This window comes from Nothobranchius furzeri, chromosome 11, assembly GCF_043380555.1.
Source record: "Nothobranchius furzeri strain GRZ-AD chromosome 11, NfurGRZ-RIMD1, whole genome shotgun sequence".
Lineage (NCBI taxonomy): Eukaryota > Metazoa > Chordata > Actinopteri > Cyprinodontiformes > Nothobranchiidae > Nothobranchius > Nothobranchius furzeri.
Window position 1 is genome coordinate 66,087,446 of NC_091751.1, and position 15,942 is coordinate 66,103,387.

A 15,942-nucleotide genomic window follows, 5' to 3' on the forward strand; every position below is an offset into this window, starting at 1 on the left:
GTGGATTTTCTCTTATTTGTTTTGCAAAAGCACTTCCTTTCATATCTCCACCTCACCCACAAGTACCTCAACTTCTGCTTCTGTGAAATTGCGCTTCCTTGATCTGCCTTGATCTACGGTCGCCATGTCATTGGTGGAGCGCTGCAACAGCCGGCTTATGTATATGCATGAGATCCACAAGGCACTTTGCATTGACCATTTATGGCAGTAAGTGGGCGTGGTGAGGGCGGGATGTGACTAAAATGCAGCTGAGAAACATTCTCGTTAGTCTCCGATTTATGAAGCGGAGATTGCGTGCAGCTGTGCGTACTCCAAGTTTGATAGATCACAAACCTACTAGGCGTACGCACATTTTTTTTTTGCTGAGCTCAAGTATGGTTTTAGTAAGGATTCTACGCAATGTATGATAAATGAGACCCCTGGACTCTGGAGTGGAGTCCAGTTTGTGGCCTCTAAAGAACACTTTTGGATTAAGCTGAAGGTTTGTTTGAGTTTCCTTAAACTTTTCGGGATTGTTTTGTTTTTTATCCACAAAAAAATTTTCTCCTCAGATTTTCTTTGGTCATCGTTACTTAGCAAGCAGACTAAAAGTCTGACCTTCATTCTGGTTCACACACATACTTGTCTCAGTATCTTTGTGTGGACCTCCATTGACTTCCACGTATGTTGGTGACTCACTGAGCCTAACCCTATAACTAATGCTGTTGTGTTTCCTAATCCTAATCTAAACCAAAACTTAATTCACACCACACGTCTAAAATCACGTTTAAGAGTATTTTGTCATTTGTGGACCAGCAGATGTCCCCATGTGGGAATGTCCACGCTACAAGTTAAGTTAAAATGTGTTCACTAAGCATATAAAAACAAGTACACACACACACACACACACACACACACACACACACACACACACACACACACACACACAGCAGCTCAGCTCATCAAGTCAATGACGGTTGGCATTACTTCCACATACAAGTGGTGTGAGAAAAGAAATGCTAATGAGGTCTGCTGCTGCAGGAAGACCAGACACCAGCTCCTGCATGGCAGCCATGTTTCTGTCATCCTTACTGGTTTCTGCTAACGTCTCCCACCGACCCTGGAGACCAACTGCTTGTTGGTTCAGTTCTGATACAAGTTTAGATTTTTTTTTATCTTGTAAGTGAAGAGAATGTTTCACTGGATCAAACCCAGTTTCAGTTCTGGTTCTGATGTCTTCTAAAAAAAGATCTCTCAGCAGCATTTGATTTGGTCCTGAACAGAACAAACATGGATGGTGAAATATTTCTGACAACTTGATGGTTTCGTATTCGTAGGTTAATTGAGCCAACTGGAGCTGAAGAAGAGGATTTTCTGAGGTGATTCAGGAAAGTCTATGTTAGTCTTCGAAGATGTGTGTGTGTGTGTTACATCAGGAGGAATAAAGCTCCTCTAGCAGCAGAAGCCTCTGATCCTGGTTCTGATGGGATGATCCTGATCGAATGTTTAAAAAGCAAAACAGTCAATAAAATTTTGTTTTGTTTCATTTTTAAAGAAGCTCTAAAGTTATCTTTTATTCTAAAAGTTAAATATTTATCTCATTATAGAACCACATGTTAGGTCTGTACCCGCACAGAAGGAACCAATAAAACAGTAAAGAAGCAGAATGACCGCCGGGGTTCTGTTCATGTAAAGGATTTTAAATCTCTCAGAATGAAACACGTTCACCGTGGTGTGGTTCTTTCGTTTTTTATTTACATCACGTGATCAGAAGCATTTACAGGTTATAAAAATAAAAATAATACATGGAACACCTCTGACCTTCTCAGAGGTTTAAGGCAGCTGTCAGAACCGAGCGGTTCCGACCCACAATGGTCAGTCTCCAGTGAGAAGCTGGTGTAAAAAAAATAATAAATTAGCCTGTGAACACGCGCGCGCGCGCCTTTCTCTGTAGACATTTGTGTAAAATAAATAAAAATATAAAAATCTTTGTAATAAAAATAGTTTCTTGAGGTCCATCAACAGCCCTTTGTGTGTGTGTGTGTGTGTGTGTGTGTGTGTGTGTGTGTGTGTGTGTGTGTGTGTGTGTGTGTGTGTGTGTGTGTGTGTGTGTGTGTTTTAAAAATTCAGAGAACGTGTTACGTTTTTTTTTATTTATTTATTTTTGCTCACGTGCGGCGCCCAGAATCCCGCGCGCGTGCGGTCTCAAATCCGGTTCGGATCTCTGTAAAGCTGCTCGTTCCGATAGTTTAGAGCAAACCGGAAAAACCTTGAATTTGTTCTGATAATGACGTCATTAATTGGACTCGTCCGTTACCTGACGCTCCTTAATTATGAACCTTTCCGATGTTTTTCCAGAAGTTGGTCCTGAGCGCTCTGCGCGCGTTTGGGTCGGACTTGACTCGGACGGGGTCAGATCAGCAGCCCCGTGTTCACACACACACACACGCACTGTCTGGTATTCATATGCGGTGCTCTGCCCCGGTTCTAGTCGCTGTCAGACCCGTCCCTGGTCGTGGAGTGGTTGTACAGTCCCTGCGCCATCAGCTGCATTGCCAGGGAGTTCTGGTTCCCAGCGGCCTTCTTGATTTTGGCCCGTTTGTTCTGGAACCAGATTTTGATCTGAGACTCGTTGAGGCCCAGGTCCCGGGCCAGGTTCTGCCTCCGTTGCTCGGTGAGGTAGCGATTGTTCTGGAACTCGCTTCTCAGTCTCTGGAGCTGCTCGGTGGTGAACGCCGTCCGGGGCCGCTTGTCCTCCCGGCTCGGGGTCCGCGACCTCCGGGGTTTGCGCGATCTGGGTCCTGCGGGACAGAGGAAGAGCCCATGTTAGCCGTGGTGCATTAAGATGCGTACGTGTGTGTGTGTGTGTGTGTGTGTGTGTGTGTGTGTGTGTGTGTGTGTGTGTGTGTGTGTGTGTGTGTGTGTGTGTGTGTGTGTGTGTGTGTGTGTGTGTGTGTGTGTGTGTGTGTGTGTGGGGTGGGGGGTGGGTGTCAAGGCCAAACAAAGACTTCTGGTCTGAGCGCGGCCTTCGCTCTGTCCGTTATTCTGAGGCCCACAACGGTGGTGGAGACAGAACCCATCAGAACTGGATGGTGAAGGCCAGAACGGACCAGAACCGGACACCAGACAACCGGATTGTTTAAAAGCGTCTGTGTGTGTGTGTGTGTGTGTGTGTGTGTGTTGGTGCGCGCGCGCACCAACCAAATGGTTCAGCCTTCAGCCTAAAGGCCCAATTTATTTATTTATTTATTTATTTATTTATTTATTTATTTATTTACATATATATGTATTCATTTAATCATTTATTTATTAACATCTATAATCAACAGGCCTATAATGAAATGTTTGTATTTGTTTGATTTCTAACTGATTTCGTTGAGCAGGACCGGAATCCTTCAGAACTATTCGGACCCTAAAATGTTTTAATATTTCTCCTCTCCTTTACTGGGGGGTAGTGGTTCACAGCTCTCCCTTTTCTCCCCCACCCTCCCCCTTTGTAATAAATGCTAATAGAATATTAACAAAGAAGAGGTCGGGACAAAAGCGGTAAACTAGTTTTCCTTCGTTTCGATTCTTTTCTCGCTCCTATAATGTTCTCTTCGCTTGAAGACCTTCTGATAAATACATGTGGAGTATCTGAGTCCGAATATGTGCGTCTTCACCCGCTGTAGCCCAACATTCTGGATGTTCAGGAGTTGATTTAGCTTTTTGGACCAGGCCGGGCCCCACATCATCTCCATAAACTCCGGTTTGTTTAAAAACAACAACGGTAATAATAATAATAATAATAATAATAATAATAATAATAATAATAATAATAATAATAATAATAATCAGCTGGATGTAACTGGAGGGATCTTTTCAGATTTTAAGGCAGAATATTTTCCTATTTTGGACTCATTGAAACTTTTTGGAAGAGGGGGGTGTTATAATTCATACTCATTCTGATTTAGACTGTTGGTCAGAACCGAGCCGTTCACCCACCTGAAGACGGCCGGTCCGAGTAGCGGGTGCAGTAGACCCAGGCGGGCCACAGCGGCGGAGCGGACCCCGGGGCCGCCCCGGCCTCGGGGCTGCGTTCCTCGGGGCCTTCCCGGACCTTCTCCGGGGTCAGCTCGGGCCTCCTGGACTTGGATTCGGGATTTGGGCCCTTCTCCGCTCCCGGGCCACCGCGCTTGGAGGTTTTAGGAGCTTTACTCTCGGTCAGCTGATCTCTTCCTTTTGTCAGCCCAAACCCGAACCCGTCCCGAACCGGAGTGCCGTCCTTTTCCTTCAGACCAAAATCCGGTCTTAAGATGTTGTCTATGTAGAAGTTGGTGACCCGGTGGGTCTGCTGGTTCCCGGGCGGCGGCGGCAGAGGCAGCAGGGCCCGGTTGGACTCTTCTCCGGAGTTGTGGGGTCGCTGCGGGTCTCGGGGAGGATTCTCCTCCATGGTGATGATGAAACCTGCTGGCTCCGGTTCTGCGTCCTTCAGGAGGACCAAGAAGAACCAATTTAAACGTTTGTCTTTGATTTTAATAAAAAATAACTTCGTTGAGGACTCGGAAGATAAAAATCGAAGAGTGTTTTTGTTTGACGAGTTAAGCTGAGAAACCCGCCTGCGGTTCTGACAAAGAAGAGTCCGTCTCCAGAACTCCCCGCTGCTGACTGGGCCCGCGTCGGTTCGTTCGTCCCCACATGCAGAACCGAGCCAGAACACACGGAAAACATTAACGAGCGGCTGTGATTTTTTATTAATTATTGGTTCCGCCGAAAGCTCCGAACGGGTCTGAGGAAGACCCTGCCTGCTGAAATACTTTCACTACGGATTTTTGTTCTCATTTCTGATTGGGCACGAGACCGTGTGGTGACGTCATACTACGGGTCTCAAACACTTGCCTCGGACCAATAAAGCTGAGTGGTTTGCGTCATGTGGGATTCCCGGAATTCCCTGGTGAATTGGTCCTCAGGAGCATGATGCGTTCAGGGTCCAGAGAGGACCGTTTAGTTCTCACATGAACCAATAAACCACAAGGTTCTACCAAACACAGCTGATCCTGCAGGGGTCACAGGTCACAGGGGACAGGACCAGCAGAGACCCTTACAGGGGCAGGGCTCATTGATAGGCCAAGAACAAACAACTCGTTAAAATTAAATAAAACATGAAGCCGGAACCAGGCTCCTGCCTCTTCGTCTGACCATAATACCCCTCCCAAAAAAAATATTTCTATTGGAAAACTGATCCAGGATCTGCTTCTTCATTGACATCTGCTCCTTATCTGTCTGAAATAACGACAGATCGTTGTTGCACCTGTCTGTGAGGCGCTTTGTCTGCAAAGTCTGAGTACGGAGAACGAACAGATTTTTTGTGGATGTTAGCTCAGCTAAGAAAGTTCAAGGTTTAAATCCCAACTGCTTTTCTCCACATACAGTACAAGCTGTCAGTACTCTGGTTTTCTCCTACAGAACAAAACCATGCAGATCAGGTCATTTGTGATCTGGTCTTTAGCCAGGAGAGGGTAGAATGCTTTCTCCGGGTCAGAGACGAGGTCCTGCCTCAAGTGGAGGCATTTAAGTATCTCAGTGCCTCGTTGACGAATGAGCAGAAAACATTGGAGCGGGAGATCGATAGGTGGATTGGTGCTGAGACTGTGGTGGGGTGTTGTAGGATGTCTGTTGTGGAGAAGGGAGATCTGAGCGGAAAGCTGAAAAAAGTTTTCGGGGTGTCTGGACTCTCCCTTAGAGATGGGGTGAGAAGCTTGGTCATCCGGGAGGGGCTCGGAGTAGATTCGCTGCTCCTCCACATTGAGAGGAGCCAGTTGAGGTGGCTCGGGCATCTGGTTAGGATGCCTCCTATGCCTCCCTGGTGAAGTTTTCTGGACACGTCTAACTGGGAGAAGACCTAAAGGAAGACCTAGGACATGCTAGAAGGACTATGTTTCTCAGATGGCCAGGGAACACCTTGGGATTCTCAAGTGGCTGGGGTGAAGGAAGTTTGGGCCTCCCTGGATAGGCTGCTGCCCCCGTGACCCAACACAGAAAAATGCTGACACTGAGAGTGTCGTTTGTCTCTGTGCACCTGTGATGGATTGGAAACCTGTCTCCACCAGGCCCGGCGTCAAGGCCGGGCCCGGCCCGCCCATTTCCCGATCTGGCCCGCCCAGGACAGATTACAACACCTCATGCAAATGTATTGGCTCAAGACGATCAACAGAGGGCGCTCTAGGTTACTATTCGACAGTTTTAGATGCAGTAGGAGAAGACGCTTTGGTACAGTAGCTTGCTAAAATGGATATCAGAACTTGGTTTAGCAAACAGAAAAACAATGCTAGCACAAGCAGGGATGATGCATCATCAAAAAGGCAAGTGCAGCCAGAAGTTGCAGCTACAAGCGCTTCTGTTCCTCCTCTCTCCGTGCCTCCAGCACAGTCTCAGGGGTGTCTGTTCGATTAAAATGTTTGATTAAAATGTTTTAAACGCATATTAAAGTTGAAACTGTTTTTGAACCATCTTAAATACAGGGTTGTCTGTTCTCTTTTTAGAAAGAAAACACTCTAGATTTTCTAAATCTTGTTAAGAAGACCTAGTTTACACTTCTTACCAGCTGGTGGAAGTAACGCACCAAGTCAATGTTTACCAAGAAGAAGAAGCACGCAGCCAAGGAGTAGCATGCTAACCTGATGCTAACTAGTATTTGTGATGTAAACATTATGAGAAATACGTGCAAAAGAAGAATTTACCAAGGTATCAAGCTGCAGGGCAGGATTTGGAAGAAGACTTGTGGACTAAGTACTTTATTGGAGAACATTAACTGGACGTAAGGATTGTTTTGAGATGGTGACTCTGTGGTGCGCAGGCGCAGCTAAGAACGGTGAGTTGCAAGTATTTTTCTAAGAGGTTCGGTAAAATTGGTTACTTTGTCTTAAGTTTTGATTGCATCTTTAATTGGCATACATAATCGGAATTAAACAATGAAGAATCTTAGCTTTTCAGTTATTTATGTAGAACAAGTTGGTGACGCAAACGGCCGATTTGACCCGGAAGTATATGTATGTAACGTCCACCAGACAGATTATAAACATGCAAAGGGGTTGATGAAAACACGGTTTACTGGGCCCCCCCAGAAAAACCCACTGCCCCTCCAGGTGAAGTCCTCTGGCGCCGGATCTGGTCTCCACCCTTTGCTTGGGAGTCTTTTGAAGACAGGCACCAGGTCCCTCTGACCCTTACACTGCCCGAGTGGAGAACAGCAGAACTGGCCAATCAGGCGGAGTGACACAGCAGCGGCACACGTTCAGCAGTGTAGTAATTCAGACGGTGGTTGGTTGAAACAGTGTTGTGATAAATGACTGAGGTTATGAACAGGTTATTTAGCAATGCATCAGAGCAGCTATGTGAGGCTCCGCCCACTTTGGGTGACCTCACCTGCAGGTATGGTCATTACTGTATAAATATCTGACAATTGAGGCTGTGACATATCTGGATTTTGTTCTTGATCCCCTACCCCTTTTGATTAATTGAACCCGTACCTCCCAGTCCCAGGGCGGACACTACCACTAGGCCGCCTAGCTGGTTTCTTTATATGCATCCTTTTTACATGAGGCACGGGGCTTTTCTATGAATTAGTCTGGTCCAGGTTGCCATTGGAAATGAGAATCACCTGGTTAAATAGAAGGTAAAACATTCTATCTACACCTTTAGACAACAAAGCAAAAACAATCAATACAAACGATGGATGTAAGGCATGACCATACCTGTACCAACAAATTAGGTTAAATGGTGAATGGCCTGTTTTTATATAGGGTCTTCTAGAGTCCTACAACCCCCCAAGGCCCTTTAAAATACAACAGTTACCCATTCACGGGCTGGTGATGAGCTACATTGTAGCCACAGCTGCCCTGGGTACACTGATAGAGGTGAGGAGCCTGTACACCAGTGCCACTGGTCCCTCTGATCCCCACCAACAGGAAATCCAGTTGAAGAGCTTTGCCCAAGGACACAACAGCTGCAGGAGACTGAGGGGGTGTGAACCTGCAACCCTCTGGTTACGGGCGTGTACTTAACTCTTCTGCCACCATCACTCCACATCAAGTTACCAAGTGTCTGTGTCAGTTTTGACCGGCGGCAGCACGTGGTTTGAAGGAGAGGCTAACAAATAAATCGGGTTGAGGTGGCTTTATTGCAACATGTTTGTCACCAACACCAACATCACCTAACACCAACACTCACTGCCTTTTATAACTAAGTGACTGATTGGAAGAAACCAAGAAGAGGGGTAATCAAAGAAATAATAATTAAATAATATTTACAGAACCCATCCACCAAAATAAATGGTACCAAACATTATTTACATAAATACAAATCATACTAAATAAATCCACGTTCAATCAAACAAAAGAAACTAGGTTTCACATAACTCCTCCAAGAATCACCCCTCCTTATTTAAGTGGTATGCTCCAGCAGCTTGAAAGCAGCACCTGGGACACAAACTTCCCTTTGCTGCCTCGCCCTGCTGAGGAGACACTACCAGAAAGGTGAGTAAAACTTTGGAGATCAACTTAAACACAAATTGACGTTTAACAAACATTTCCTCTTTACACAGGAAGGGTGGCCAGTCCCTCTGCTTCTAAAGAATCCGTTTTAAATGTCCAACAAAAAATAAATAACTTCAATAACAAAACCTTTTGTCTGTGACTCAATCAGAAACATAACATAAATCATAATGAATGGAACCCCTGGTCTCCATTAGTCTGAAAAGTTTCTTAAGTCATAGTGAAAGGGTAGTTTAGGGAGACAAACTTGTATTTGTGTATTCAGGGTTAAAGTCAGCAGTCAGGAGGGCGACACTGACATACAGAAGTCCCATTACTTTATATGGTAAATGGCCTGTATTTGACATAGCGCCTTCTAGAGTCCTGTGTAACGTCCAGCAATGGTCAGGTTTTAGGTACCGTTTGACCATTCAACATCTGGTCGACGAGACTGCAGGAGTTCCCTTTAAATCCGCCTGCCTCCATCCCACCAGCTGGAGCTCAGAGCCTGCAGCTCTGAACACAGATAACGAAATGTCAACAATAATGTTCTCTCCCCAAGATTCAAGCTTCCCTTATTGTCCTACAGGATTCTTCATGCCTCCAAATAAGTGAACACTCGCAGCCCGGATTAGTTGCTAAATCAAAGAATGATTTCTCAAATTAAATATGAACTTCTACAACTAATAAGCTAGATAATCAGTAAATAAACGTTTGTTTTTTGCTACTTATAATAATTATAGTATAATGAAATGTTTTCATTAACCTGTGCTTCAATGATTGAAGGTTGAAATGAATTTTATGTTATGATTACATTGAAAGATTGATATATGTTTCAGCATGTTGACATGACGAGGTCATCACCATTTGCACTCACACAAGGACAAAGTAAAGTAAAGTTAAACCCATGAGACATAGATGGCCCTTTACCCCAGATCAGAGCATCCGGTATCAAGGAAGGCGTGTTTCTGAGGTTGTCTTGGTAACCATTCCTCAGTTTGTCAACCTCTGGTTGGCTACACAAATCATAACATGAGAACATTAAAACCGGATCACTCTGGTGTTTCATCAGTTCTAGAGAAAGCTTCAGAGCTGCCATCTGAAGCAAAACCCTCTTTAACCATCAAAGATTTTGACACGTCGTCAAAATCTTTTTGCACCTGCGAAGCTGATACAGCGAACAGTTCCTGCAGAACAAGCTGATGTCCTTAAGAGTCCGCCAGACGCGCAGTTTCATCCATCTGTCGTGACCCGAGACATCTCTGGACAGGAGAAGTCGGTGATGTGGTCAATCTACTGGACCTGGGTGCCAGAGGTCATCCGACCTCTCTGACCTTCGGATCCACGAAGAGGAGGATCTCCAAAAACGGGTGAAGTAGACACGCAGACAGCATTTGACTGGTTTTGATAATAATCAGCTTCTTAGCTTAACACAAACCAAATTCTTTTACATCCAGAACTCAGCTTTCCTAAATACGGAAGTTCTGATAACATCGCATTCACACATAGCTCCATCCATCACAGTAAATGTTAGTTAACCTGTCATGTTTTAATTGTTAGTAAAGTAAAGTCTTAGTTTTATAAACCTGACTGTTTTCTGAATCAAAACAAAGTGTGTACAATCCCTTAATAAGGAATCCTAGAATCTTCTGATCAATACAGTAAAGACCAAGCAGGTTGATATTTTATATTTAGATAGAGTATCACAGCTTATTGGTCATAAGTAGAGGTAATATATATATATATTGAGCTCTTAAAGCACTCAATTTCCTAAACCCTACACCTGGAACCCCCCTAGGTGCTTTACAACACAATCAGTCATTCACCCATTTACACACACACATTCACACACTGGTGGGGATGAGCTACGATGTAGCCACAGCTGCCCTGGGGCGGACTGACAGAGGCCAGGCTGCCGAGCACTGGCGCCACCGGTCCCTCCGACCAGTGGCACCAGTCTGCTTATGACTGAAGAAAATATCAGTTAGATATACAAAATACATTTGGCTAATTTCAAATTAAATTTCTAAAACCACACCAATTAGACTACAGGTAATAGTTCTTACTGAAACTCTTGTGCCTATCCAAAGTGTCACCTGGGCAGTTTTCCTCTCCGTCCTTCATCTGGACCAACAGACGGCACCAGGTGAGGAATCTGAACATCGCAGTAACGTCTCATCAGGTCTGATCAGAGTCTTGGGCTCAGAGAGGCAAAGAGTGAGGAGAAGGACCAGCGGTGTGCAGGTGGCACGTCTGGGTGAATATCTCTATTTTATAGGGACAAGTCGAAAGGCAGACATCCACATAATTAATGTAGCTGTCAGAAAACTCATTGATTTATCACACTCAGATGGCCAAGGTTAATCTGCACTGAAGTGTGTGTGTGTGTGTGTGTGTGTGTGTGTGTGTGTGTGTGTGTGTGTGTGTGCGCTCTCTCTCTCTCTCGCGCGCGTGTGTGTGTGTGTGTGTGTGGCACTGAGCCTGGTAATGACTGAAGCGATTAACCACAACAGGAACTAATTGTAAATGACATGAAATGTGAGTGAAACAGGAAGGTGAGCTGGAGGCTGTCAGATGGTGGTTGTGACAGAAGGCTAGAAAATACAGCGATGGCCACGCTCGCCTCTGGTCCAGTCAGACAGATCTATGGGGACAGACGTCACGAGCCCCTTGGTGAGGAGCAGATTTGTCCGATCAGTGAGATTCTGCTCAGTCTCGATTAATGAGCTCGACAAAGACCAAATAAACGAAAACACTAAAAGTACACAGATTTAATCACCAGAAGTCAACAAACTCAGACTAACGTGACGGAGACAGCTTGTCGCTATCAGTTTAGTCCGAAATGTTGATGCTTCGATGTGGATCCTGAACAACAGGAGTGAGATGTTTCTCCATAAACCTGGTTTTTGTTGTTTTCTAGAGATACCACTAGCAGGGCATGTTCACACTCTAGAGCCCTTAGAAGAGCATATTACCATTTGTAGCTTGGTACAATACTGCCCCCCTTTGGGCTTGATGTGTGTAAACATTTACTAATTCGTTGCTGGAGGATATGATTCTATACTAGGTTGTGTTTTTTTCTATTTATCAGTGTTGTTTTATTAATCAGTGATGCAGTTTTTTCTACATGATGCAATTTATATGCCATTAAAGATAGACAGAATAAAAAAATAATAATTAAATAAATAAATAAATAAATAAAAAACGATCGACAGAACATAAACACCTATACGTATTCCCTGTATCGATAATCAGCCAGCCCAATGAAGGATCTATTTTCCCCACAAAACAAGATCTGTATTCTTATGATACGGCATCTGTGCAGTGGCAACTGGTAAAGAAAAATGTGTTGGTGGGGATGTGTGTGAAACTATTTTCCTTAGTCCACAATAAGTATTCAAATGAACAGTTATACAACTACTACAATCCCAAAACAATCAGTTTTTTCCATTTTCCAAAAAAGCAGTTTTACAGATAAAAAATTAAATTTACAGATTAATTAGTCCATAATAATACTCAAATACATACAGAAGCCTGTCGTGAACTCCTTTAAGAGCAACCACTACTTATAATGTCCATTGTGGCCTTATTCACATTTTCCAGCTGGAGTTTCAGTCTCCAACAGCTTGTGTGTCGACCATCTACTCAATGTGTGTGCACCTCAAAGCACAAAACTAGGTTCTGCCTGTAGATGGCACTAACACTTCATAGAAATTAAATTTAAAAGTTAAACTCCCATTATTCTCCGCTTTGCCCCTTCCCCTGGGGGAGCGGTGAGCTACAGTCACAGCCGCGCTCATGAAATACTTGGTGGTTTAACCCCCCAATCCAACCCTCTTTTGCTGAGTGTCAAGCAGGGAGGCATTGGGTCCCATTTTCTCTAAGTCTTTGGTATGACCCGACCAGGTGTCGAACCCATGATCTCCCAGTCTCAGGGCGGACACTCTACCTCTAGGCCACTGAGAAAGGTTATTAAAAATTCCGTTTAAAACGTTAAAATCATGTATAATGAGAACTACTATACATATTTTACTGCAACAAATACAAGTATGGTTTCAGCTCTATTTATATAAATATCTGTGTTTGAATGAAGAAGTGAGTGAGAGAGAGAGAGAGAGAGAGAGAGAGAAAGTAAGTAAGTAAGTAAAAGTTTATTTATATAGCGCCTTTCACAGATATAAATCACAAAGCGCTGTACAACATGATAAAGATCAGGGCAAATACCTCTAACCAATAAAAACATCAGAAAAACAATAGCAGTGATAAACGTAGAAAATAAAATCATGAGTATAAACAAAGTGAAGGTGTGAACCCGAACAAAGCCATCTTTTTGAAACATTTAGGGAGGAAACGCCTGGATGAAAAGGTGAGTTTTTAGATGATTTTTAAAGACCTCTACAGTGTTAGAGAGACGGAGATTTGAAGGTAGACTGTTCCAAAGCTGTAGATGGCACTAACACTTCATAGACTTCATAGAGAGAAGGAGATCCAGAATCTTCTAGCATGTTATTTCCTGTAGGAGGGGCGCTATTCGCCAGTGCCCCAGAGACAATAAATTCAGTAATAATGATTGGCCCAAAACTTCTCCAGTTTTTTCTAGCAACCAAACATGATTGGCTGTTTAGTTTCCGGGTTCTTTTCCCAGCACTGCGGGGGTGATATCAGTGAATCTGTTGAATGAAATTCATTGTTTAATGAGAGACAGCTGGTGAAAATGATGTGTGAAAAAAATCAGATGGAGTAACACACAATTAAGCAAATGTGATACAATTATACTAAATACATGTATATCAAATGCAGTATTTTTCACTTTACTTCTCCCTTCTCGTCAGGGTGCTCTAGTGCCCCCTATGGACGAGCCGCCACTGCAAGTGTCAGACTCAGTTTTCCTCTCCACTGTCACTACGTGCTTGCTTAGTATGAGGGGCAGCTGTAAATGCCTTGCAATCAGCTGGGTTTCCTCAGATAGAAAACCTTTGACTAATTGGGATAATAACTTGAACTCAATGCACTGTTTACTTTGTAGGTTCAATTGGAATGTTTGCTTTGTTAATTGTTTTGGGATGATGACTTGTGTTGTTAATTGGTGCTTTATAAATAAACAGAATTGAATGTTGATGTGCTGGTGACTGACCACAGTTGTCAGATGGCAAGGTGGTTCAAGAGCCATCTTGTACCACAGGGTACAACACACTTCTTTGATGTCTGTGTGTGAACAGTAAATATTGTAAATCAAATGTTACCTGTTTAGGAGTGGGCATGGGTATATGTGGGTCTGTGGTGGCATCAGCTCTCTATCCTGGACTGCTCCGTGTCTGATGGCAACCATGATTAGGAGGCAAAATGGAAGTCACTAGTGAATCATGTTCATAAATATGATCCACCAGAATTTCCAGTTTACCTCCATCCTTCATCAGGACAAAACAGGAATGAACTGCGGCTTTTCCTACCCACAGCAGTCAAGCTGGAGAGAGCAGAGATTCCAACAGAATTAAAGCAGAACACAGCATACTCATACTCATTAGATGCTTTCCACTCCATTCTGAAATTGGCTCCCTAACATACAGAGTTCTCATACATAGGCACAAGTACCATGCAAGTGTAGTTCAGCTGGAATTTAATGTTTATTTTAAGTATAATCAAAGACAAGTATATATATATATATATATATATATATATATATATATATATATATTACAAACTTATTGTTACATTTTATTTAGAGAAAACCTAACTATTCATTACTAAGGGCCAATAAATGGCACTTCACTATGCATCTTTGAACACCTGGAAATCATAACAGCTAACAGATCGAAAGTGACCTCTAAACCCATACATGAGTAAAAACCAAAACGGGTATTTATCCTAGGTTTAAACCGCGCAGTCTTGTTTGGATAAACATGTCCTCTTCTTTCCATCATGTAGTGAAACTATTTGCATACCATACTATTATTCACCTTCAGTGCGTTTAACAAAAGACGTTTAAAGTTTTTACTTTATGCAACACACCACATGGGAGAGGGTCAGATTTGACCCCTCCTCTTCCGCGTGAGATCAGAACGCTGCGGTCCAAGGCGCGCGCGCGCGCTCAGAGATTTGGCGCTGGAGTCAGTATTCTGCAAGCCAGCAGCACTCACAAACTTCCCTCTCCCAGACTCTCCCAGTTCACTGACGCGCTCCCCGTCCGTTCATGGACAGTCATGTCTGAAGAGGAATGGAAGGTTCCGGAGGAACTTTTTAAAGATGTCAAATTCTACGTGGTCGGAGACATTGACCAGAAGGTATGCAGGTCCTGTTAGCTTCCTTTCAGCAGCTATGTTGGTAGCATGCTAACTTGCTAAACGGATTCCATCTAGATGAAGCTAACCATCATGCTAACGCGACAACATGCTACAGTGGGATCGCTCCTCTTTGTGTTGTCAGTTGTGTGACGTTTTCCTTCAGGTTCGTTGATCGCTCATTTTGAGCTGATCGTACTCTGCGCTGCACTTTAGCTCAGCCTTTAGACTGAGGAGAGACTCCAGCCTAGCTGCTAGCTTACTGTCTACAGTGTGGGGGTGGTGGAGCTGAGGAACAAATGTCTGTGTCTGCATACAGGTTGTTTATCTGCTCAATGCTTCATGGAAACGTTTCACGTTAGCTTGTAACTGTCAACAATGTTTATACTCAACGTATAATGGCTAGTGTCTGGGTGTTGACTATAGCGCATGCGTCACCGCTGTTTTACGCGCTGGTGCCAATCTCCTGCACTCTGAGGCCTCCCACGCTCTGAAGCCCCGACAGCGCTAGGTCTTTTCCGGCTAACGCTTCTATTCGTTCCACGCATGCGCGAAAGAAAATAAACATCGGCTTACAATTTGATCACACACACACACACACACACACACACACACACACACACACACACACACACACACACACACACACACACACACACACACACACACAATTTGTTATATCAGTTCTTATTGTGGCCAAACCCAGATTTATTTCAGTGATCAGATTATTTATGTTATTATCAAATAATAACATAATAAGCCTGCAGATCGTATTCCGTTGACGGGTTGGGGTTAATAAACTCTTATTTTGAAAGGTTCTGGGTCACTTTGTGGAAACGTACCTAAAATCTTTCCAGCTATGATTTATAATAAATTATAGCAATATTTTCATTAAATAATTGCAGCGTGTTTAGGTCAGAAACACCTAGTACAGTAATACCTGTTTTAGTGAACCTGTTTTCACAGCATTCAGGTTTGGGTACACACTACTGAGGGTTAATAGTAAACAGTCTGAGCACACACCAAACCAGGCACCTATAAAACCCGTCACATCATTTTATTTTCCCAAATTTTCTGTTTTATAGTTTTATAAAATCAACATTTTTCATAAATCTGTGTCAGTTTACCCTACCAGAATAATAACCTGAACGCCATGGTAACAGTCCAATAGAAAA

At 43.6% G+C, this 15,942-nt stretch overlaps 2 protein-coding genes across 2 annotated transcripts in view; one reads left to right on the forward strand and one right to left on the reverse strand.

Annotated features, from left to right (window-relative positions):
* Positions 1 to 1,712: 1,712 nt before the first annotated feature.
* en2b (engrailed homeobox 2b) lies at positions 1,713 to 4,794 on the reverse strand. The gene is made up of 2 exons (XM_054745871.2): positions 3,964 to 4,794; positions 1,713 to 2,780 (listed from the first exon to the last, which is right to left on the reverse strand). The coding sequence occupies exons 1-2, from the start codon at positions 4,409 to 4,411 to the stop codon at positions 2,467 to 2,469; spliced, it is 762 nt and encodes a 253-aa protein (XP_054601846.1). The 5' UTR covers positions 4,412 to 4,794; the 3' UTR covers positions 1,713 to 2,466.
* A 9,750-nt stretch (positions 4,795 to 14,544) lies between these two features.
* The window catches only part of paxip1 (PAX interacting (with transcription-activation domain) protein 1), a 28,729-nt gene continuing 27,331 nt past the window's right edge, over positions 14,545 to 15,942 (forward strand). The window contains exon 1 of the mRNA XM_070541762.1: positions 14,545 to 14,770. Within this exon, the coding sequence (XP_070397863.1) occupies positions 14,690 to 14,770 (81 nt within the window). The 5' untranslated portion in view covers positions 14,545 to 14,689. The remainder of the gene's footprint in view (positions 14,771 to 15,942) is intronic.